Source organism: Suricata suricatta, chromosome 2 (genome assembly GCF_006229205.1).
Source record: "Suricata suricatta isolate VVHF042 chromosome 2, meerkat_22Aug2017_6uvM2_HiC, whole genome shotgun sequence".
Taxonomy (NCBI): Eukaryota; Metazoa; Chordata; class Mammalia; order Carnivora; family Herpestidae; genus Suricata; species Suricata suricatta.
In genome coordinates, this window is record NC_043701.1 from 57,864,395 (window position 1) to 57,888,605 (window position 24,211).

General features: G+C 41.7%; 1 protein-coding gene and 1 pseudogene across 4 annotated transcripts in view; one reads left to right on the forward strand and one right to left on the reverse strand.

The window, feature by feature from the left end:
• Positions 1-1,056: 1,056 nt before the first annotated feature.
• LOC115275025 lies at positions 1,057-2,026 on the forward strand (annotated as a pseudogene).
• A 793-nt stretch (positions 2,027-2,819) lies between these two features.
• RALA (RAS like proto-oncogene A) overlaps positions 2,820-24,211 on the reverse strand; it is a 66,675-nt gene continuing 45,283 nt past the window's right edge. The window contains exons 1-5 of one of the 4 annotated variants that reach the window (XM_029926690.1): positions 22,981-23,082; positions 20,527-20,679; positions 17,995-18,203; positions 12,764-12,938; positions 2,820-4,836 (exon numbers count right to left, since the gene is read on the reverse strand). In XM_029926690.1, coding sequence (XP_029782550.1) covers positions 4,714-4,836; positions 12,764-12,938; positions 17,995-18,203; positions 20,527-20,640 — 621 coding nt within the window. In that variant the 5' untranslated portion in view covers positions 20,641-20,679; positions 22,981-23,082 and the 3' untranslated portion in view covers positions 2,820-4,713. Of the gene's footprint in view, positions 4,837-12,763; positions 12,939-17,994; positions 18,204-20,526; positions 20,680-22,980; positions 23,143-24,211 lie in introns of those variants that run through there. The other 3 variants (XM_029926689.1, XM_029926687.1, XM_029926688.1) reach the window with 3 other exon arrangements.

Sequence of the window (24,211 nt, forward strand, 5' to 3'; positions counted from 1 at the left end):
TTTCTCTCAGTAACCAGGCAGGAGGCTGTTTTGCCTCTGCCTCTCGTTCACAGCTGCAGCCTTGGGGACATCTGGGGCGTCTCCTACCGTGAAATCTTGTCTCCATTCTGCTTCTCCTTCATTGTGCATGGAGCCAGACCACTATGCTCCCGGTGCCAGTTAATAGTAGCTCGCTTTGTGGTCCTGGGCAAGTTATTCTGTTGCTTTTGGCCTCAGTTTCTTCATCTGTAAAATAGGGGTAAATGATAGCACCTACCTCATAGGATTAACACTAAATTTAAATACATATGTACAGTATCTTGCATATAGGATGCATGGTTTGTTATTATAATTATTATTTTACATGTTGACAATCCTAAGACATAGGCAGTCTAGCCCAGAGGACAGAGACCTAATCTCTAATCTTTTTTTAAAACTTCCTCTCCTTCTGCATGGGACACCGAGGTAGTTTCTTCCTTGTGAATCTGTAGTTGTCTCGAATTCAATTTTGTCCTTCATCTGCTATATTCCCAGTAGCGCCCACAGTGGGGAGCTACTGAATCTACTGAAAATGAAAGGCTTGAATGAAGACCTCTATTGACCTGCCACTCTTGCCTTCCAAAGTAATTTGCTAAAGCAGACTCCTACACAATTAAATCAAAAGCATTCCTTTGAAAACTTTACAGGAACTTTTGGTAAATGCTTTGATGGTTGTCAAATATTCAGTTTAACATCCTTGTCACAGAATGTTGAGTCATGACACTCTGATTTAGTTTAAGACCAGAACTTAATCATTAACCTCTGGTATACAGTTAACATCATACCCTTTTTGGTGTTAAACATGGGTCCAGTGAGGTTAAAACTATGCCAGTTATAACTTACATGTGCTCATTCTGGCACTGCTTATGTATTAAGAAAAGTGGGGGTGCCTGGGTCCCTCAGTTGGTTAAATGTCCAACTCTTAATTTTGGCTCAGGTCATGATCTCATGGTTTTTGAGATTGAGCCCCTGCGCTGATTCTCTCTCTGTCCCTCCCCCACTGGCTCTCTCTCTCAAAATAAGTAAATAAAACAAAAAATGTCAACTGTTCATGAAATTCTCTGCAAGCTCAGTTTGGAGGGTGACCACTCCACATTCCACGTGCATATGGGTCTGTCCAAGAGTACATCAATCTTGATCAGGCTGAGCGTGATCCTCTGAACACTGAAATGGTTATTGAGACCAAAGGTGTGGATGAGATCACCATTGTCAACATTTTGACCAACTGCAGCAATGAACACAGATGGGATATTGCCTCTGCCTACCAGAGAAGGACCAAAAAGGAACTTGCATTAGCCCTGAAGTCAGCCTACTCAGTGTGATGCTTTGAAGATGAAAACCTCCATGAAGGGGCTGGGGACTGGAGATGGTCTCTCATTGAACTCATCTGCTCAGGGACCAACCAGGAGCTTCAAGAAATTAAGAGTCTACAAGGAAATGTGTAAGACTGATCTGGAGGACATCGTTTCTGACACATCCGGGGACTTCCACAAGCTGATGGTTGCCCTTGAAAAAGGCAGAACAGAAGATGGCTCTGTCTTTGACTATGGACCAATTGACAAGATGCCCAGGATCTTTATGATCCTGGAGTGAAGAGGAAAGGAACTGATGAGTGTGAGTGGATCTGCATCATGGAATAGTGTGTCATCTCCAAAAAGTATCTGACAGGTGTAAGAGCTACTGAGCTTGTGACATGCTGGAGAGCATCAAGGAATCAAAGGACACCTGGAGGAGGCTTTCCTCCACCTGCTCCAATGCGTTCAGCATGAGCCCCAGTATTTCGCTGACTGTACAACTCCATGATGGGGAAGGTGACTCATGATAAAGTCCTGATTAGAATCATGGCCTCTTGCAGTGAAGTAGACCCGGTGAAAATTAGGTCTAAATTCATGAGAAAGTATAGCAAGCCCCTGTACCACCACATCCAGCAAGGCAGGAAGGGCGACATCAGAAAGCGCTGCTGTACCTGTGTGGTGGGGGTGACGGAGGCTCACGACAGTGGCAGTAGCCAGGAGGGGTGTTCCTTTGTTTCCAGCGAACACTTCTAGAAAATAGCTTGTGACTAACAGTCCCCTCATGCCCATCCCGGGGAGGATGACGTTAGCACTGTCTCCTCACCATCTTTATTTATGTCAGTTGCCTAAGCACTGCCTGCCTTTCATGTCTAGTCTGTCCTTTTAGCCAAAGAAATCAACATTCCAGGGAGTTGAAGTGAAAGCTATGATGTCAAACACTTGGCCTCTAGTGTTTGTGTCACAAACAGACGAATCAACTGAATTTTTATCAACAAGAAAGAAAAAATAGGAAAAGGAATAAAGGAAGGTAGGGAGAGAGAGGGAGAAAGAAAAAGGAAAGAAAGAAAAAGACAGGGAGAAAGAGAGAGCAAGAGAGCAAAAGAGAAAGGGAAAGAAATGCTAAGAGCATAGTTATTACCCCTGCCACAATTTGGAAAGTAAAGGGTCTCCGGGGATCGCCCCGATTAGAGCATGAACATAAACCTGGCCCCCAGTCATCTTAGAGGTTAGCAGTATTCTAACAGTAACGCACACACTGTGACTTTCATGACTGCATAAAGGTACCTTCCATGTAATCGTGCATGTGGGATTCTCCCATTTCTGAGCTCTGACCAAGACTGAGCAATGACGCTGTTATCTAGGAAATCTGGCATCACACAAAAGCAAGCCCTAAACTGAGAGTTCAAGAGATTTGGTGGCTTTTTAAATCGCTGGTGAAGATGCCCAGGTTGATGAGTCTGAATTTTACATGTTGTATATATTGTAAACATCAAGTAACACCACAAGCATTTAAAAAAAGGAAGTTTATTGGTCTTTAAATGGCTCAAATTGCAAATAAACCAATCGGGTAGTGGCATCAGCCTAAGACATGTGATGCATCTTTGTCAGTTGGCTTCATAGCACCTCAGTACCCAGGAGAGGAAAGGTCTCAAAGCAAAGTCACAATGTTAGTGGTTAGGACCCCTGGTTAAATAAGACTGTGATGAGTACACGTGGAGACCGCCAGGCGCGCAGGGCTGGGGTCACGTTGGTAACTTGAATTCTGCACATGGCATAGCCTATGAAAAGTATGAAATGAAAGATGTACATCTCAAACCCTTTAAGGACAAATAGTTAACATGACAAGTCAGATGTAATATCTAAAGAGCTGAGTTCCCAAAAAGCCTATTTTTGTTAACTTCATGTACACACCTGTTACCTGGAATGCCTGAATGCAGTTTTGACTTGTTGAAATTAGGATTGAGGAAAAAAAAAAAAAAAAAAAAAAAAAAAGACAAACTTTATTAACTGTCTTAGCCCGTTCCAAAGAAGATAAGAAAACTCTTGACATCGGTATATTTCCCATTGACATCATGTCCCCAGGCAGCACGCCGGAATTCCTCCAGTGGGCCCGGCACACCAGGGCAGCACGGGCTGGTGTTTGGTCTGCGGATGCCAAATACGCCTTCTGCACCGCACTTGGGATCCACTGCCTGATGTTAACATTAGGAAGAAAATGTGGCTCCAGTGTTCTCCATCACGAACACGGACTACGGGGACTCCCAGGAACTCTCCCGAAGCCAGACTGTCACCTCCGAAGGGCACATGTAGAAACAAGCAGGTGGCAGGCACACACACCGTCCCCAAGTGTCCTAGTGCAAAATGCATTAGCACTAATGATGCCTTCCGGTGCCCTGCTCTGGAGAGATAATTTACATGCTCACCACTTGTAAAAAGGGAGTTCCAGGGGCCGGCATCTTAAAGAAAAAGACGGTTCACCGAAACAGAACTGTGCTGAATCCCCACAGTCTAAAATTATCTTACAAGTATATGCTGGCCCTTCATCTCAAACTACCTTATGGTTAATGAGAAGCAATCAAGGTGCTCTGGACCCTGACTTTCAAGAACCAGAGTATGGCACACATTTTAAGTTCAGACAGACTTGTAGCAGACAGTTATTTTTTGAGAATCTTCTACACACAAGTTGTACTCCATACCAGGTGAATATTCTCTCACCAGGACACGTGGGGCAAGGGGCCCACGGCACCAGGGAGGACACACCCAGAATGACGCAACCAGGTATTTTTCAGTTTCTAAATTAAGGCATATTCCAAAATTTCCATGTACAAGTTTACACCACTTTTCTACGTTAATCACCAGGTAATTGATGCAGGTTCACAGATGAATTACTCTCAATTTAACTATATGCAACAATCATGCCAATAACTTTTCTTCTATATTGTGTATAACAATGGTTAAAAAAAAGTGGTACAGTTTAACTACCATGTTCACAATTGTCATTTTTCAAGGCAGTAGAAGACCAAGACATTTTAAAATGATATAAAATTTAAGCTTTATAATAAACCAGAGGAAGGAGCCTTTCCTCCCGTCCCTCCCACCCAGTCTCAGCTCTAACAGTTCCGGAAAGACTGCCCGCGACACACAAGCCCACACACTACATTCAGGACCGCGAGAAATGGAGGCAATTATGAGAGAAGTTGAACTCTGCTTCTTGGCGAAGCCACATTAATTTCTTTTTTAAGTGAATTTGACTCTCAGTGCAGTTCCAATTCATGCTTTTAGTGATACAGAACAATTTCCAAATCGTTAAAGTAATTTCAGTCAATCGAGCCTTCGATGGCAATGCTTATAAATTACATTTATTAGTATGGTCAAGATAAGAAAGGAGTTTGGGCTTCGATTATAAAATGCAGCATCTTTCTCTGATTCTCTTGGCTAAACTTTTCCTCTTCTTTTTCCCATTCTTTTCTTTGCTGTCTTCCATCTTTCTGGCTCGAATTTCCCTCATTAAGTCAAAAAATACCTAAAAAGAAGAAAATAAGGTAAATAAAGCGACCAGATAATCTGAGCTTGGTACTTCCTGCAACCGCAGCAGTAAGCCTTGGGCATAAACTAAGAGTAACTATGTCAGAGCTTCTGTCTGGGGGGCACTTGGGTGGCTCTGTCGGTTGAGAGTCGGACCCCTAATGTCGGCTCAGGCCATGATCTTGTGGTCGTCTTGTGCTGGGTGCGGAGCCCGCTTGGGATTCTCTCTCCCCATCTCTGTCCCTCCCCCACTTCTTTTTCTCTCTCTCAAAATAAATAAACAAACATTAAAAAAAAAAGACTCCTGTTTGGGGCACGAGGAAAGAACAGAACTAGTCTCCTTCAAGTACACTGGGAAAATTGGGAAATTTTCTGAGTTATGCATTTTGGTAAAAATGTTCACAAAATAAAACCTAATCTTTCCATCCCCATTTTCAAGATAAAAAAGACAAAGTACTACAAATGATGATAGCTCCAAAGACAAAACTCAGTGCACTGTGTTTGAGTAATTTACAATGAATAAATATACCTTACCAATTCATCTTTAAAAGTAATTAATTAAAAAAAGTAATTTATGTTCAATAAAATTTGTTTAATATTTGTTTAAAATTTGTTTAATATTTGTTTAAAATTTGTTTAACTGTTTTTCTTCAGTTCCATTTTTAGAAACAGAGCTAAGGAAAATGAGTGTTTCCTTTGTCATTTTGACACCAGGTGCTAAGAAAACAATTTTCCTTATTGCAACATATTCGAGAATTTATCATGTCTGTCTGATGCCTAGAAACCAGCAGAGGAGAAATACTAGCATAATAATTTTAAAATGACTAGTGTAACAACTCAGAAGTTAAATATCAATAGCACATGTTTGAGTGCAGGCAGAGAAGGCCTAGAGGGATCTGGGCCAACACTTACACAAATAGTTCTGACTGGGGGTATGACGAATGTATGAGTAACTTTTACGGTTTATACTCAAATTCTGAACTTAAAAGTTCAGTTATGACTTCTATTTTATTTTTTATTTTTCCCAAGAGCATGAAGTAAGAAAGAAGTGACACCACACTGATTTATTAAGAAATCAACTGAAAACATTTAAAAAATTCTGGCTAGCCTGTGCACTCTGAATGCTGTGAGTCAACAAATGCAGGTTACGTAATGGCCAGCGCGGCTCTCTACAGGAAGCTAACTGAAAACGCGAGGCGCCGCGAAGCACAAGTAGAGGGTGAGCCTGCGGGTGTCCAATAGGAGTTCCAGGGACTTGCCTGCATTTTAAATAGAAACAATGAAACCAAACACTAATATTACTTTCAGGATAAAGGCAACAGGGTATAAGGAACAGTGAGGCATCTCTGAATACATCTTGTTATACAACTTCTGTATTGGAAATGTAAATGTTTTACATATTAAAAAATGAAATCAAACACAAAAACTGAAATTCAAACTAAAACAAATAAAACTATATGCAGAGCTGGTGACATAATCACACAGAGGACAGAATTACCTCAAGAGACTTTAAAACACATTATACAGAGTGTACGCCTCAGAAGAGAAACTGAACAGAAAAATAAAAACAAAAGCTCAACAAATAAAACCAAGACAGATCTTAAACTTCGCTCTGTAACTTAGCCTTTAATAGTAACAATGTATTATCTTTTTGAACAACTTTATACAGATGTTGCAGGAGAGTGTAAGACAGCAATTAATGTTAATGGAGGTCAGGAACCAAGACATACAGGTGTAAGAGAAAAAAGAGGTAAAAATCTTAAATGCTAAACTTGAATTAGAAGTAACAGTAGGATCTCAGGATTTTTCTTTTAAAAATACGTATTTCCTAGCACTTCACTGAAGGGACATGAAGCAATGACAACCTGACAGCAGTAAGCAAATCAGTTAGTCCCCAGGCTATGGCTGCTAAATACCAGTCCTACCAAGGGAACCAGGGTTTCTTAGATAAAATGGCTGATTCCTAATCTGGAATGAGAAACAAAAAGTAAGTCAGAAAGCAAGGAAGCTATTTAAAAAAAAATAAGGCAAGGAAACAATCAGTGATTAATGGGTTAAGTCAAATGGACACAGGACCAACACATGAAGGGGTGAGAATGGTTAAAATGGAAAAACTGAGCAAAGAGAATCCACGGAGAATGCAGGAGACAAAAACACATGGGTGACACGGAACCCACGGGCCACGGCGCGGCTTCCCCAGGATGGAGACTTCAGGACCCTGTGCTGAGTCCACAGCTGGCTAGAGGGGCAGGGAGCTCCCAAACTAGTGACAGGTAATATCCCAGGGCTCCCCTGAGGCTATCTTTTTTTAAAATTAATTAATTAATTAATTAGTTCTTCGAGTATTTATTTATTTTTAACGTTTATTCATTTTTGAGAGACAGAGACAGACAGAGTGTGAGTGGAGGAGGGGCAGAGAGAGAGAAGGAGACACAGAATCCAAAGCAGGCTCCAGGCTCTAAGCTGTCATCACAAAGCCTGACTCGGGGCTCGAACTCATGAGCTATGAGATCACAACCTGAGCCAAAGTCGGATGCTTAACCGACTGAGCCACCCAGGCACCCCTACCCTGAGGCTTTTTGATGCGGATTTATTACTATGGAATAGACTTCAGAAAAAGGTGTCTAAAATTCTAATTTTAGATAAGTACCTGCGGTGAACTTCAAACGAATCCCTATTAGAAACTGCCAAGGTCACCTTAACTAGCAAACGCCATGGGGAACTTTTAAAGTCTGCATCAGCTACTATAATGAGCTAAAGCTAATGGACGCTCTGTTCCACCGGTGACATGGAAGGGTGTGCATAACTAGGGATAAGAACAAAGCGCTGGTGGGGGAGCCTGGGTGGCTCAGTCAGCTGAGCATCTAACTGTTGATTTTGGATGAGGTCATTATCCCAGAGTCATGGGATCAATCCTTGTGTTGGGCTCCGTGGTGAGTGTGAAGCCTGTATGGGACTCAATCTTTTTCTCTCTCTCTCTCTGTCTGTCTTTCTCCCCTACTTGTGTGCGCTCTCTCTCTAAAATAAAAATAAAAAAGAATAAAGAGTTGGCTTTGACAAGCTCAGACAAATGATCATCCTCAAAGCAGAGACTGTTTCCGACTTTTTAAAAATACAGACACTTTCAAAATTACTTTTCTCCCTTGTCTGCTTCCACCTCTTCTCCGGTCTCCTTCTTTCTTTTGCTCCCATGTTAGGGCAACCTGGTATATACAAAATTTGGGTATTCTAAATCTAGAGTAGAGATCACAGGACATCCTTTTTCTCACATAAGTCAAAATAAGACAAAACTAGATAAACATACAAACAGGCTCAGAAGGCTTGGCTTACCATACACAGCTGAAAAAACAAAAGCTACTAGAAATAACACTTCTCTTTTGAAAAGCATCAACACATATCAGCTTAAATCTAAACCTTTGCCTGCTTCATTTTAAGCACTTAGACAATATTAAATTTTCAAATAGATTAAAATCTACTATAAAAGCCAACACAAAAAGAAGGTAAAAAATTATAGTTAAGATTTTTAAAGCTTAAACAAATTTTTTTAACTATAGATGGGAGAGAGCCTTTCTAAGAAAGCCAGAAAATCCAGAAGTCACAAAGGAAAACACTGGAAGATTTCACAACATAATCTCTAGTGTTTTTCCATAGCAAAAGACAAAAATCAGCCAAGTTAGAAGATGTAGTATGGATTAAGAGATAATATCCACAACATATATAAAAGGAAAAAAGGTTAATGTCTTTAAAGTAGGCTTTAGGAATCAAAGCAATAAAGCCAGAAGATCAATGGACAGAAGAAAGTAATTTCAGAGTTCACAGAAGATGTACAAATGGAATGGCCCATGAATCAACTACCACATGCCTCATTAATAATCAAGAAACACAAATTAAAACAATGGTTTACTCATCTCCCTGGTGACTTTGGAAGGTTGCCTTAACTGGTGCTGAGAAGGCAGTGGGGAAAGGGTTTCGGTGGAAGCGTATGGACACTTTCTGGAGGGTGCCTTGTCATTAAAATTCACAATGCGCCTTGCATGGGTGCCCAGACAGCACTGTTTGTGACATGCTGCATGTCATTCATGGGAAAATGGTTGAATTATGAAAAAGCCCAACTATGAAACACTTCACAGATGTTTACAAAAATGTGGCACATCTATATGTAATGGCATGAAGAGAACTACATTTGTTATAAAATTTACAAAGCAAACTACAGAAATACATGATCTACATACACAGAAATACTATATATGTCCTATATACTGTATGTATATAAATGTACTATAAATACTACAAAATTCCTATTTATAGGGGAAAAACAAGCAAACACACGCTTTCCCTTAGATTCTACACGCCAGGCTACAAGTGTAGATAAATGTCTGGAAAGACACACCCCATCAGCAGTGGTTACCTTACAGGAGGAAGGGGAGGGGGTGGAATCTGGGTGAAGAGTGACTCACTTTTTCTCATTACAAATTTTTCTTTATATAATAAGCATGTGTTATATGTTTTAAGTATTTTCATTAAAAGTTTTAATGAAAAAAACTTAAAAATAAACATAAGTACATTTCTACTAAAATTCTTTCCCCAACATAAAATTGGCTCTCTTGTTGTAATAAATCACACTTTCCTTTCTGACATCTACTTGCTCAATCTGTTTGCATTTCTCCAAGATGTTCCTTAACAATTAAGAGCAACCTTGGAGTCATGAGTTAAAGAGCTGGAGCATTTAGCTAGAAGGCTACTAACAAGGCACCCGGTGAGTCCACAAGCAGGTTTGCCCGGGGGTCCTCTGCCTCTGGGTGATGCCTCTGTGACAGGCGTGGGCCCAGCTCAACCATTTTGATGTTCCTCCTTTTCACAGGGAGGATTCAAAATCTGCCTCTTTGAAACTTCAACCTAATGGTCTATTTGGAATCCAGATGAGGACGAGACATGAGACCTTAATGTCTTGTAGGGAGCTAGTATTTGTTGTCTGTGAGAAACAAGATACGTGTCAGTTTACTAGGAGACGGTATTAACACTCGCCACCCCCGACAATCCGTGCTAGGCTTCCAGGAGTGGACGACACACAGCCTGGGAGACATCACAGGTATTCCAACCACTGTGTCAAGGAAAACTGTGGAAATGACATGGGCACCAGAGTTGGCTACACCCAGAGCCAGCAGATGCCATCACAGGCCTTTTGAACTTGAATCAGGTGTGCAATCTTTCGATTCCATTTCCACATCTAAAAAGTGAGCACAAGAAGAGTATGCCTTGCAGAGTTCGAGATAAATGGTCAGTGCCGGCCACAGTGCCTGGGCCCTACAGACACCAATGAATCAGCTCCTTTACCTATTAACATTATTTCCTCCCCAAGAAACCAAATATAACCTAATCCTAGAAACTTGAAGAGTTGCTGCAAGTTACTTTTATTTAGTCACTGAGGGATTTTATCTGGCAGTCACCCCTCAGGGTGAGCAGTACATGAAGTTATAGTATTCAGTACGAACTTGTACTCTTCTGTCTGTCTTTCTATCTATCTATCTATCTATCTATCTATCTATCTATCTATCTATCTATCTATCCACCTACGTACCTATCACTCACCTGCACAATTTGGGGGTGGGGGGCAAAGGAAAACAGAATCTTAAGCAGGTTCTACACTTAGCAATGGATCCCAACCTGGGGCTTGATCCCACGAACCAAGAGATCATGACCTGAGCCAAAATCAAGAGTCTGACGCTCGACTGAGCCGCCCAAGCACCTATCTCTGCCCCACCCCCATACCATGGTTTGTTTATAAGCAGCAACATTTAATGTAATTTTGCTTTGGAGAGGTGACCCTTGAGTACAGACTGTATTTCCCAAAACCAGCCATGGCAATACTCCCTATGCACTCTTCCAGCATCTTGCCATTCTCCTTCAGCACGTGGAGTCGATTCCCTGTCCTCCTGCACCTGGGTAGGACTTGTGACTACTTCAGCCAACAGAACAAAGTCCAAATAAGGCTGAGTAACTTCCGTGGCTAGGTCATAAAAGGTGATGTGGTTCTTGCCTGCTTCTTATTCTCTTGTGACACTGGCCCTTGCTCTAACAAAGCATGTAGCAGGACACATGGAAAAGGTCACATGGCCAGGAACCGAGGCATTGCTGGACAGCAGCCAGTGTTGGATCAGGCATGTGTGAACAGTCTTTAGAACCTACTCGGAGGGGCGCATGGGTGCCTCAGTCGATTAAGCTTCTGACTTCGGCTCAGGTCATGAGTTTGAGGTTCATGGGTTCAAGCCCCATGTCGGGCTCTGTGCTGACAGCTCAGAGTCTGGAGTTGCTTGGGATTCTGTTGTCTCTCGCTCTCTCTGCCCCTCCCCTGTTCACACTCTCTCTCTCTCTCTCTCTCTCAAAAGTAAGTAAATATTAAAAAAAAAAAAACCTAATTGAAGATGCTTCCAGTTCCCAGACTTCAAGCTTTTCAGCAGAGGCAAGAGACACTGTGGAACAGAGACAAGCCAACTCCACTGTGACCTGTCCAAACCGTTGGCCCAGAATTCCATGAACATAATAAAAGGCTGGTCTTGCCCATAAGTTTTGGGGGTATATTTTGTTATACTTTCAACTTTCCTCTTTTGAAAATATTCATGCCAGCAGATGACAGCACAGGGACGGTTATAATGACTTTCCTCTTTTGAAAATATTCATGCCAGCAGATGACAGCACAGGGACGGTTATAATGACCTACAGTAACATGGGCGCCTGGGTGGCTCAGCTGGTTGAGTGTCCAGCTCTTGGTTTTGGCTCGAGTTATGATCTCATGGTTTGTGAGTCTGAGCCCCGTGCTGGACTCTGTGCTGACACTGTGGAGCCTGCTTGGGATTCTCTCTCCCTCTCTCTGCCCCTCCTCTACTTCCTCATGCTCTCTAACATAAATAAACTTAAAAAAAAACCAAAAAAACCCTATAGTGAATGAACAGAATGACTAATTTTTTTTCAGATCTCTAGTTTTTTTAACCTAATGATTTCTGTGTTGTATTATCAGTCTACAGGCACAAGCAGACCAGTTCACTAAAACTTAAACCCAAAGCAGTGCTACTCAAAGTGTGGTCCAAGAGGCCATGGTCTGTACCACCCAGGAGTTTGCCAGAAATGCAAATTCTCAGGTCCCACCCCACAGCAAATGGAGCAAAATCTCTGAGGGTAAGACCCAGGAATCCATGTTTACTAAGTTTCATAGACATTCTGCCCGTTAGAGTCTGAGAGGCGCGCGGCAGAGCCCAAGGGCCCGGAGGCTGTGCAGGGCTCAAGGAGCTGGTGCCTCAGTCTTCCTTACACTGAAGACTTGGGTCTCGGCAGCAGGATGAAATAACGTACCTGGGCAGGTGCCCAGAAACAAGGCGAGGGTGTTCCTGGCCTGGACTCGGGGAAGGGGCAATGTGGACAAAGGGGGAAGATAGAGAAGCCGCAGGGGATCTGTCTTTCTACTCTGGGGACAGAGGCTGAGGGTGGGGAGTGTAGGCACAGTAACAGATCTCAAAGCCTTCTTATCTGGGGCTCCTTTGTCTTTCGAGGCACCGTTACTTTTGAGAACTTAAATAGACGCTGGGGACAGGTGTTAGCTCAGAGGATGCTTCTAAATTATCCAGCCGATCAGGGTATGAAAAAAGAAAAACTAAGCAAAGGCAAGGATTCGGGTCAGAAATCCTGTTAGTGCTAGGAAAAAAAACCACTCAGCTGTGCGGTCTCATGTTTTAATGTCTCTTGGGAACCTGAGGACAAGGTAAAGTGAGATATTCCTCACATGTGCACTTGAGCATTCAGGGCAGATAAAAATCAGCACATACTAAATCACTATTTGACGGTTTCACAAATCTCCGGACAAAATGGAGCTGAGTTAAAGTAAATCAACTTATTCTTAACGTGATGTAATAGGCAGGAGAGCCACCCCTTACCTTGTCCACATTCGCTCGAGTTTTAGCAGATGTTTCCACATAGTTGACATTCCACTGGTCCGCTCTGGTTTTCGCCTCTTCTACAGAAACCTGCCTTTTATCTTCTAAGTCTGATTTGTTACCAACCAGCAGAAATGGAACATTCTCATCCTCTTTTACTCTTAAAATCTGCTCCCTGGATAAAAGAAAATGAGAACAAAATATTAATATTGCCCCCACAGGTTAAGCTAACAAAATAACTAGTACCATCTGCCATTAGCCTTTGTGTGTGTCTACATAGTAACAATTAGCTCATTCACTGCTTGGTCAGTTGGGAGTGAGCTGCACTTTTTCCTTATTCAACCACCAACCACCTGAATTACATACTCACTCCACTGACGAAGGGACAATACACCAAAGAGAGTACAAATATGGTGGAGGAGGCACAAAATCAAAGTTTTAAATGCTGCTTCCTCCAAGTGTTTTTGAAAAGAAACTTTTAACATAAAGATGGTTTTAGATTTGTAAAAAAGTTGTGAAGACCGTGCAGAGAGTTCCCGCACTCTCTACATCCTGTTTCCCCTACTGTTAATGTGGCACATTTATCACAGCTAAGGAAACAGTCTTGATATATCATTATTAGCTGAAGTCCCAATTTTATTCAGATGTTCTTAGTGTCTCCCTACTGTCCTAAGATCCCATCCAGGATACCACATGACATTTAGCTGTCACATTGCCTTAGATTCCATGTGACTCTGACAGTTCTCAGACTTGCCTTGTTTTTGATGACCCTGCCAGTTTTGAGATGTGCTGGTAAGCTAATTTGTAGAAAATCTCTCAGCTGGTATTTGTCTGATGTTTTTCTCATGAAATTGGGGTCATGGGATTTGGGGAGGAAGACCACAGAGAGTGCCATTCTTATTACATCATATCAATGGCCCCACTAAATGTTTTTAAAAACCCTACACATGCCAGAAATCTCTGAAGTCTGCTCTCAAGTACAGATTTTGTATTCACAGAGAGGTTATATGCTGTCCCCAGTTCCAAAGATATCATGGCTCTCTGTCCTTCCTAGTCATGCGCCTCTGAGCAAAGTACTTCTTTGCCTCAGTTTCCCCATGTATAAAAGGGGGCTAACAATAATACCTTCCTTATAAGGTTGCTATGAGGATGAAATGTGAAGGACTTAGAGTCGTGCCTGGCATATAGTAACTATTCAGCAAATGTTAGCTGTTCAGAATCATTATTATTATTGTGCTGGAGAAAGAGGTTTTCTTATAAAATCAACACTATCTTGCTATCTTACCAGTGCCTTGCCTTTGAAATTATTAAAAGACATTGAAACTACAGGAACACAAATAGTTCAGACTAAGAGAAAAGGAGAAAATTAAAGGGATTACTGGGATGACAGGCCAGGAGTGTGCCCGGTTCTGCAAGGATCTATTACTCTAAGACAGACTCTGCAAGACTGAGGATAAGTCTGCGCCAAGCCTTGACCTTAGATTTGTCCATTTTGTGCTTAGATTCTGTGCTTCCGATTTTAAGAGAAGACAAGATGTAAAAAGTGTGCACCTTAGGACCTATGAAATTCGCCAGTACCTAGCTCATCTTGTTAATGCTTTGAACAGTGTCTGGTGTGTGGTGAGCACTGTATGAGTGTTAGGCAGTGTTACTACTTTTAGCATTACTTCATTCATCTGATTTCTGATGTCGTAAATATTCTCACAGACTCAGTGTTTGTAGGCAGCTCTTTGGACCGGAATTCCTAGTTTTTCTTTCTTTTTTTTGAGAGAGAGAGAGAGAGAGTGAGAGAGAGAGAGAGAGAGAGAGAGAAAGAGACAGAGAGGGAGAGAGAATTTTAAGCAGTTTCTGCACCCAGTGCAGATCCCGATGCAAGGCTTGGTCCCACAAACTGTGAGGTCATGACCTGAGCCAAAATCAAGAGTCAGATGCTAACTGACTGAGCCACTGAAGCACTCCTAAAATTTTTGTTTTTGAATTCCTAGTTTTTCTACCATGAACAGATTATAGACCGCACACAGTCACCTCCATCTTCCACTGACAGGTACTTAGTTTATCATCAATATCCTTTTAGGAAGTACAATGTCAGCTGGGCACAGTGACTTGGTGACACGTGCTAGGTTCTAGAGTACTACGGTGCTGTGCTGTTGTCTAGCACCCACATGATCTCTTGCAAAGAGCATGCCAACACTCATCATTGCTACTATTAAATTTGTAATGTATTTGTGAAGAGGATATTCGCCAGTCAAAACCTTTTTCTAGTGCTGGTGACAACAAATTTGCTGTTACCTCCTTAACCAGTTTCCTTTGTGGTCAACAGTCTCACACTAGGATGTTAACAACACCTGACTTACCACTTGATCTCACTAACCACCAAAGATGGACTCTGGCATTTGTGACTCTAGCCGTATGTATATTAGAGTCATTAATTTATTTCTTCATAAATACCTTGTAAGCTACTGAGTCAGATGCTTCAGGAAGACCAGTCCTGAAAATGCAGTGTGACTACTGCTATCAGAAATGTGGTGTTGGAAAGCCTGGACCTTCTGGGTTCAGAGGTGTGAAGACAGTATTCATGAGAGTTAATTAGCTGGTTTTAATTAGCTACTTTTCCTGGATGTCAGTGAAAGGCACTGCTATGTCTACAACCTTCCTACATATTTTACTTAATGTGATGCTCCCTTTAAGCAGAGTTTTAGAGGCTATTATCATAGCATTTTAGAAAAGTACTTCTATAAACTGGTCCAACTTCTTCATTTTTAAGTGAGAACCAGAAAAAAAAAAAAAAGAACGTTTTCTAACATTTCTATCAAACGTTTACTAAACATGCCCTGTGTGATATATGCCAGGAACGAACCCAATATGGGTCCCAGGGATCGTCAGGTGGGTACGGATGGGGCCTGCTCTCACAAGCTCTCCCCTAGCCAGGAAAAACACAAACACATCCAGCTGATCCTACAAGTGGGAGCGGGCTCTTGGAGCCGGTGTGGACACACGGCACACATGGCTGAGCAAGTGGTGGGTGCTGCCCTGGGGACCGGAGGCCCCGCAAGGCTAAAGGGAGGAGCCGCCCCCCATGCTACATTCCGCTGGTCAGACCGAGTGGAGCGCAAGCACTCGGACTGTCTCAAAAATGCCTTTCCTGTCGCTTCTGAGTCACTGGGACTGTTTTTGTTTACGGAAAGGGCACCACACTGGAGGTAGGACAGAAGAGTAATGAATGATTCCCTTGTTTTCTGTAACAGCAACAGCCTAGGAGTCTTACTCTCTTTATTCCCTTGAGACATCACTTCGGCTTTGGCAACTATGGTGACACATTTGTGCCATTACCTAGAACAGGACTTGCTCCCTAATAAGCGCTCAAACATTTGCTGAATGAGTGGATAAGCACTGATGTTTCTCTTTCAACAAGTCTCCCAGGATTGTAAGTGAGCAGGGCCTGCCACTGTCCGCCTTTATCAAATACATAACTCCTTCCGTAGGGAAACCAACAACGTGATCTTACAAATAAATGTGCATTTTATTATTTTTTTTATTTTTTAATGCTTTTTATTTATTTTTGAGAGAGAGACAGCGCGAGCAAGGGAGTGTCAGAGAGAGAGGGAGAGACACAGAATCTGAAGCAGGCTCCAGGCTTTCTAAGCTGGCAGCACAGAGCCTGACGTGGGGCTCGAACCCAGGAACCGTGAGATCATACTAGCCGACGCTGGACACTTAACCGACTGAGCCACCCAGGCACCCCTATTTTTTATAGTTTATTTATTTTTGAGATACAGAGAGACTGAGGACAAGTGGGGGAGGGCAGAGAGAGAGGGAGACACAAAATCTGAAGCAGGCTCCAGGCTCTGAGCTGTCAGCACAGAACCCGATGTAGGGCTTGAACCCACGAGCTGTGAGATCATGACCTGAGCCGAAGTAGTACACTTAACCAACTGAGCCACCCAGGTGCCCCATAAATATGCATTTTAAAAGTTTCTCAATGACACACTTTTTTGTTCTTGAGATTCCCTGAAGTTCTTGAGACTTTTGAGTGCACATGGAAAGGAGGCTTCATGTAAGCCCAGGTTCAGTTTTTGCTCAAGCGCCACAAGACTTCTTTCCTTGTCCGTGAAATCCTTCTCATCCTTCATGCTTGTCTATCTCAAGAAGGCCTCTGAGCTTCTACCCTCTCCTGGGTACCTGTAATCATCACTGCCCACGGCTCCTACTGTCACTGCCTTGCTCTTGGTTTCAGGTCTTTTTCACCTAGGCTGTGTGAATCTAGAAAATAGACTACTCACCACTTGCTTCTTTTGTATCCCTCCTACCAAGGCAAACACTTAACACAGAAATAAAAAATATATAATTAAAGACTACTTTAAAAAAAAATTTTTTTGTCTTCTTTATTTTGAGAGACAGAGAGTGAGTGGGGGAGGGGCAGAGAGAGATGGAGACACAGAATCAGAAGCAGGCTCCAGGCTCTGAGCTGTCAGCACAGAGCCCGACGTAGGGTTCAAACCCACGAACTGCGAGATCATGACCTGAGCTGAAGTCGGATGCCCAACTGACTGAGCCACCCAGGCGCCCCAATAAAAGACTACTTTTGACTATGCATGTAGTAACAGGCTACTCAAGAACTTACTCATGGCATATTTCTCTTACAACCTCTCTCCCTTTCACCAACCACCCCCCTGCAAACCAAAGAAATGACAGAGTTTGATTAGGCAAATGGTAAGTGAGATACAGAAACTACTGTGTAACACAACCCAGTGTACCACTCTGTGGTATCAGTGTTTCTATTAAGATACTCAGCGTGAGCTGCAGGGCATCTGTATGCTGAGGAGGATGGCGATGTGCCCACTCAGTGACACACAGGTTCCGTAAAGCGAGTGACTAACGCAGGAAGATCTAGAATCTGGGTCGGTGCTCCGTTATGTGATTTAAGCACCAACTATTCTGGCAGCAGTAGTGCTGTATCCGAAGAGAAATGCTCCAGTTATGCCTAACAGACTCTGGGGCCTGAGGCTGCCACCACCTCACGCACCAATACAGCATGTCCGGGGATGACTGGAGGGTTAGGTGAGGTACACGGAACCTCTGAATGTCCGTGCACTGCGGGTGGAGTCACGCACTGCAGCACACAGAGAATAAACCAACTGCACGCAGAGGGAAAGAGTAACAAGTAACTACCTCTGGTTGTCCGCCTGTTTCTGGGGAGGACACCTGTACAGCGGCATTCATCCCTGACATACCTGAAGTCGGCTGTGGCTGCAAAGGATTCCATTTCTGTAATCGAGAAGACACAGAGGAAACCCTCCCCACTCCGAAAGTAGTTGTCTCTAATTGCAGCATAATCCTCCTGCCCGGCTGTATCCAAGATATCGATCTGCACTTCCTCCCCATCCAGCACGACCTTCTTCCGGTAGCTGTCCGCTTTGGTAGGCTCGTAGTCCTCCACAAACTAAGAAAGACAAAGCAGAGATTCGCGTGAAGCTGCCAAAATAGTACAAGAGGTCCCATGTGCTCTTCATTCAGGTTTCCCCACTGGTAAAAACTACGTTCATTTAACTTTTCATTTTAGGTAATTTAGTGGCTTCAACATTTGTAAAAAGCTAGGGTTGAATGATTAAGTCTAGAACCTTGAAAAGGTCTAGAACTTGAAAACGGTGCCTTTTTCTTAAAACATCATACCTGCAAAAAACTATTACACATATATTTAATCAAATAAATAAAACAAAACTCCTTTCAATGTGACTCTCTAAATATAAATTTTCATGCTGGAACTGTGGAAATAACTTGAAAGTAAGTCAACATTTAGGTAAGCATTGGGAGTTGTTAAATTTCTTCACTGAAATAAACCAAATCAATAAAGTGACTTATATTACTCAGTAGAGTGGCAAATGCTAAACTTTTAGATCTCTCTCTGAACATCTGACTTTTTAAATAATAGTACAGCTAAACAACTTTACATTTCCACATCTATCTTCAACTCTGTAAATCTCCCCTTGATATTTTTGATCACTGTATCATTGTTGGCATGTATCGATGTATACATACACAGTTTTGCAGGTTTTTTTTACTAGTTCCTAGAAGTATTTTCATTATCTGATATTGTCTTATTTATTTGCTCACTGTCTATATCCCTGTACTAGAATTTAACCCATGGGAGCAGGGACTTGAGTAATCCACTCATCACTCTATCTCCCAGAGCTTAGAACAGTGCCTGGTACATGGTAGACACTCACTAAATAATTATTAAAAGTATGGACACAGTGTATTTGTAAGCATAAAGGCTATAGGACATTAGAACATATTTATGTACTAATTTTTATTTGTATCTTTATAAATATCAAATACAGATATTCAGATAGTACTCAGATACTATTGTGAATACTAATATTTATGAATACTAAATGAAATATTTCTTTTAAAACCTTTTTATTTATTTTGATAGAGAGACAGAACACGTGCACACAAGCGGGGGAGGGGCAGAGAACTGTGAGATCATGACCTGAGATGAAATCAAGAGTCAGATGCTTAACCGACTGAGCCACTCAGGTGCCCATGAACAGCCTTACTCTTGACCTCCTCTTTATTGTCAAGAAGGGGCCTAAGTTAGCGATTAGTTTGAAAGACTAGTTATTAAAATGAGTAGTAGGAAAAACAGATTGAACAGATAAATCAGCAATTTCATTTAAAGTACCATTTCAATCTTTCTTTCCAAATTTTTTATTGTCATCCCCAATGAGCAAGGTAAATGATGGACGTGTTTTGTGTGAGACAGAATGCTGAGGAGTAGGCAACAGGAGGGGACACTGGGTGGTAAGGATGGATCTGCAGGATCTGCTGTCAGAGGAGACCAGGCTTAGAGCCTGGTTACTCATCAGAGAGCACTCTGCTTGGGCAGACTGGGGAACCTCCCTGGGTTCTGTTTTCTCATCTGTAAAATGGGGATACTACCATACCATGTAGGATTGTTATGAAGATTAAGTAAGAAAGAATAATCATAAAACCCTGGTTCTATTGGAGGAATTGAGGATAAATGCTTAAACTGGATTATCAACTCTTAAATCATTTAGGCTTGATAAGAGTCCTCTGGGGAAAGACTATATTGCTGTCATAACTCTAGGGAAATAAAGTCCAACATAAATATAGGCACACAAGTCTGTAACCTTCTAGTAATTATATTTTAGGGACCTAATCTTTGCCTGTCTAATGATAAGTATATGCCATGCCAAATACTACAATTGATTTTTCCACTATTATTAAAATTATTTTATTATAGAGGCGTCTGACTGGCTGAGTCGGAGGTACATGTGACTCTTGATTTCTGGGTCATAAGTTCGAGCCCCATGTTGGGTGTAAAGACTATTAAATAAATAAAACTTTAAAAAATCATTATTATTATTATTATTATTGTTCAAGTTATCAGAGGACACCTACGTATGTTCATTTTAAGTCTCAATTAGGTACTTTATCTACTAGCTCTATTCATTCAAGATGGGAACTTCCATTAAAACACTTAAAATGAAAAAGCCAAAGTTAGATTGCTTAAAAATAGGTACTGTTTCCAGTCTTGTTTTGTTTTTAAAGTAAAGGTTTTTAAGGATCTTGAATTATTGACTTGTTAAATCAACATGTGTACAAATGTTAGCTCTAAATTTAAAAATGGGAGAAAATGATTACTAGCTTTCAAGGAATACATCTAAAACAGCCCCAAAACTAAGCAAGAAATACTATCTAAAAGCCCAAACTTTGACATCCATTATAAAATTGGCACTTACCTCATCATACATGAACTGCAGGGTCAGAGCAGACTTGCCCACACCACCGCTGCCCACCATGATGACTTTGTGTAAGGCCAGAGAATTCTGACCCTTGGGCTTATTTGCAGCCATCTTGCGTCAAGGAGTTTTCTGCAAAGGCTTAAGAAGAATCTAGGAAAAAGGAAAAAATAAGTAATGCTCAGCACAGTCTTCCTCAGAATTCCAAATGTAGGGAAGATATAGTGTCCTTGGGTTTCAAGATATGCTAGTTTTCATTCTGCAGTGATTTTCAACAGAAAGCAAATGAAGCACACTCAAGAATCACTTATCAGAGAACACCATGACAATACAAGCATATGACTCAAGGGCAGGTCTCCTATAATAGCTAGTTTTTAGTAATGAGCTATGACCAAAGGTGAAAATTTCACAGTGCAACCACATGCTGACAATAATCGAGTATTAGACAAATTAAGAGTACCATCACACAGATTAGGAAAACAGCCTACCAATCACTTTGTCTTCACATTAACCTTTATTGGCAATAATTAAAGAGATATTTCTTCTAATTCTAGGAAGAAACAACTGACCAAAAAAAAAGGTTGCCGACTGAAAGGCTCACTCACTGTCAGTTTATAAATGAAGAAACCTCATGCCTTGGTAGTAGAATTAGAATCCAGTACTGATGGAGCACGACTCCCAAGGGATATCACGGAGTTGATAGCCGATCTAAATCTCTGGACCCAATGCGCCCTTTCTTTAGAATGTGCATTTGTTTACCGCCTTCGTGTGCTCGGTGTGGGGAGACCAGGTTCCTCTAGAGGCTGGAGTGGTGCTGTATGCTAATGGCACCCCGTAACCTCTGGCTCCAGTACCAGGCCACACATTGAGTTTGTGTGGAGCCCAAATGAGGAGCCTTTGTGTTACTAGAGGTTCGAGGGTTTGGGGGTGGCTGCAGCAGCCTTCCTTCTCAGCATCTTTTGACTTCTTTTGGTCCCAGTACAGCTTTCCCAACTTGCAGCTCACAAGACCACACCTCATCCTGCTTACCTCTCCGTTCTGTACCCATGTCCCCACTCGGCTGCATCAGTCCCACAATGCCCTCCTTTAGTTCTTGAGAAGCTCTTCTGTGCCTCTTGGCCCTTGCCATGCAGTGTCCTGTATTTTGCATATTCTTATGCAATTTGGCTAAGACCTCTCAGTTTTGGGGTCTCAGCCTTACCTGAAACTCAACCTAAATTATGCTTTCCCCTGCCTGTGCGCTCATATAGCATCTGATACTTTCCCTCATAACCATTATCACTAGCTGAAATTGCTTGAATGTGTTAGTTGCTTAATATGGGTTTTCTTCCTAAATAAACCAGAAATGGCGAGTGTAGGGGCCAGGTCTGCTTGGTTTACTTTATGCTTAAGGTGACTAATATGGATTCGTAAAATTAGCCATTCAGTACGCATGTGTTGAATGAATAAACCAATGTTCTCTGTCTGACAACCGTGGGGAGTAATTCAGACTGTACTGGGATAAAGTAGCCATTGCTACTAAACATTCAATCACAAGTCTGGGCAAGAACAGTCTGCTGCGGGTCTGTGCCTCACACGCTGGCTATAACCCAAGAGCTGGGCACTTCTCAGGCTGTGCTTAAAAATCACGCCCATGTGACTATTTGCCCAAACAGCAAAGTGTTAAAGAAAGATAAAAATAACTCCTTATAATCTTAGTATCCATTTAAGAATATGAACATGTTATACCTCAAGACTGCTTTTAATCTATGTGGAGCATAACTTGAGCTGACACTGTATGTGCAATTTCTGATCCTGTTCTTATTTCTGTAACATTTTAGCAGAAGCAGTTGGCACATATTGCTTTGTTTGAAGTGTATTGTAAAGAATCTACCCTTGGAGGCTAGCAGTTTGATCAACTCAACAAATAAGAATTGAGATCCTGGGTACCAATGACATGATGATCATTCGATTGTGGACGACTATGCTCAGGAATAGTGAAAAATATCAGTACATTTCAGATAAATAACTAAAAGCCTTAAGTATAGCAAGCCTCAGTAGCTTATGGAACATGCTCTTGCTGGTGTTCTATATAAATCAGGAAATGACTCTTGACTATTTATGATCCTTACTTGCTGGCAGCTCTAATCATTTCATGACCACGTAACTACTGGTTTTTATCCATCCATCTATCTACCTACCTACTTACCTACCTACCTACCTGAGAATGTGCATGCAAACACAAGCTGGGGAGGGAGGGAGGGAGGGAGAGAAAGAGAGAGAGAGAGAGAGAGAAAGAAAGAGAGAGAGAGGGAGGGAGGGAGAGAGAGAGAGAATCACAAGCAGGGCTTGAACTCATGAACCTGTGAGATCATGATCTGAGATGAACTCAAGAGTCAGTCTTAAGCTTAGCCAACTGAGCCACTCAGAAGCTCCTACAGATGTATTTAAAGTCACAGAACTGAATGAACTTACTTGGGGATAAGATGAAGATGGGTAAGAGAAGGCAGCAGAGGAGAGATCCCTGAGATAGCTCAACAGTCTTGCTCAGGAGGAAAAGTGGCCACTCAGGAGGAAATCCAGTAACTGTACAGTCATAGAAGCTGGTTAACTGTCAAATCCTGCTGGGAGATGGAGCTGAGATACAAGAAGATAAGAGATTTACAGAGAACTGATTACTAGATTTGGCAAGATAGAGATTGCTAATGACCTTGGGGAGAGTCATTTCACCAATGAGGTAGGAACCACAGCCTGAATGGGGTGGGCTGAAGAAAAAACAGGAGGTACAGAAATGCACTTTTACTCTGAAGGTGAAGAAATGGGGCCATAAATGGACACATTTTTTGCTTGGTTGTTTTAAAAACATTATTAATGAATGTTCATATGATAATCATCTAAAAGAGGCAGGAACACATTAACAAGAAAAAGGATAAAAACCAGATGGTCATCTCATTAGATGCAGAAAAAATATTTGACAAAGTACAATATCCACTCACAATAAAAACTCTCAACAAAGTAGGTTAGAGGGAGCACACCTCAACATAATAAAAGGCCATATATGAAAAAAATACAGCTAACATCATTCAGGAACAAGATAGGATGTCCACTCACCACTTTGATTTAACATAGTACTGGAAGTCCTAGCCACAGAAATCAGATGAGAAAAAGAAGCAAAACGCATCCAAATTGATAAGGAAGAAGTAGAACATTCACTGTCTGCAGATGACATGATGCTCTATATAGAAAACCCTACAGACCACCAAAAAACTACTACAACTGATGAATGAATTCAGTAAAATCACAGGTTATAAAATATATAGAAATCTGTTGCATTTTTACACCAATAAAGAAGCGGCAGAAAGAGAAATTAAGAAAACAATCTCATTTACAACTGCACCAAAAATAGTAAGATACCTGGTAAAGGAAAGGGGCAGAGGCAGAGAGAGAGAGAGAGAGAATTGTAAGCAGGTTCCACATCCAGCACCAGAGCTCAGGACTCTGGGCTCGATCTCAGAACCATGAGATCAAGACCTGAGCCAATATCAAGAGTCAGACGCTTAACTGACTGAGCCACCCAGGCATCCCTATTGTTCCATTTTTTAAAGTGATGTGCTAGAATAATACTATAGAACCTATCTGGTTATGAGTGGGCTTCAAGTTTTCAAGCTTACTGTTTTTCTCTGCTTCATTCTGAAACTAGACACAC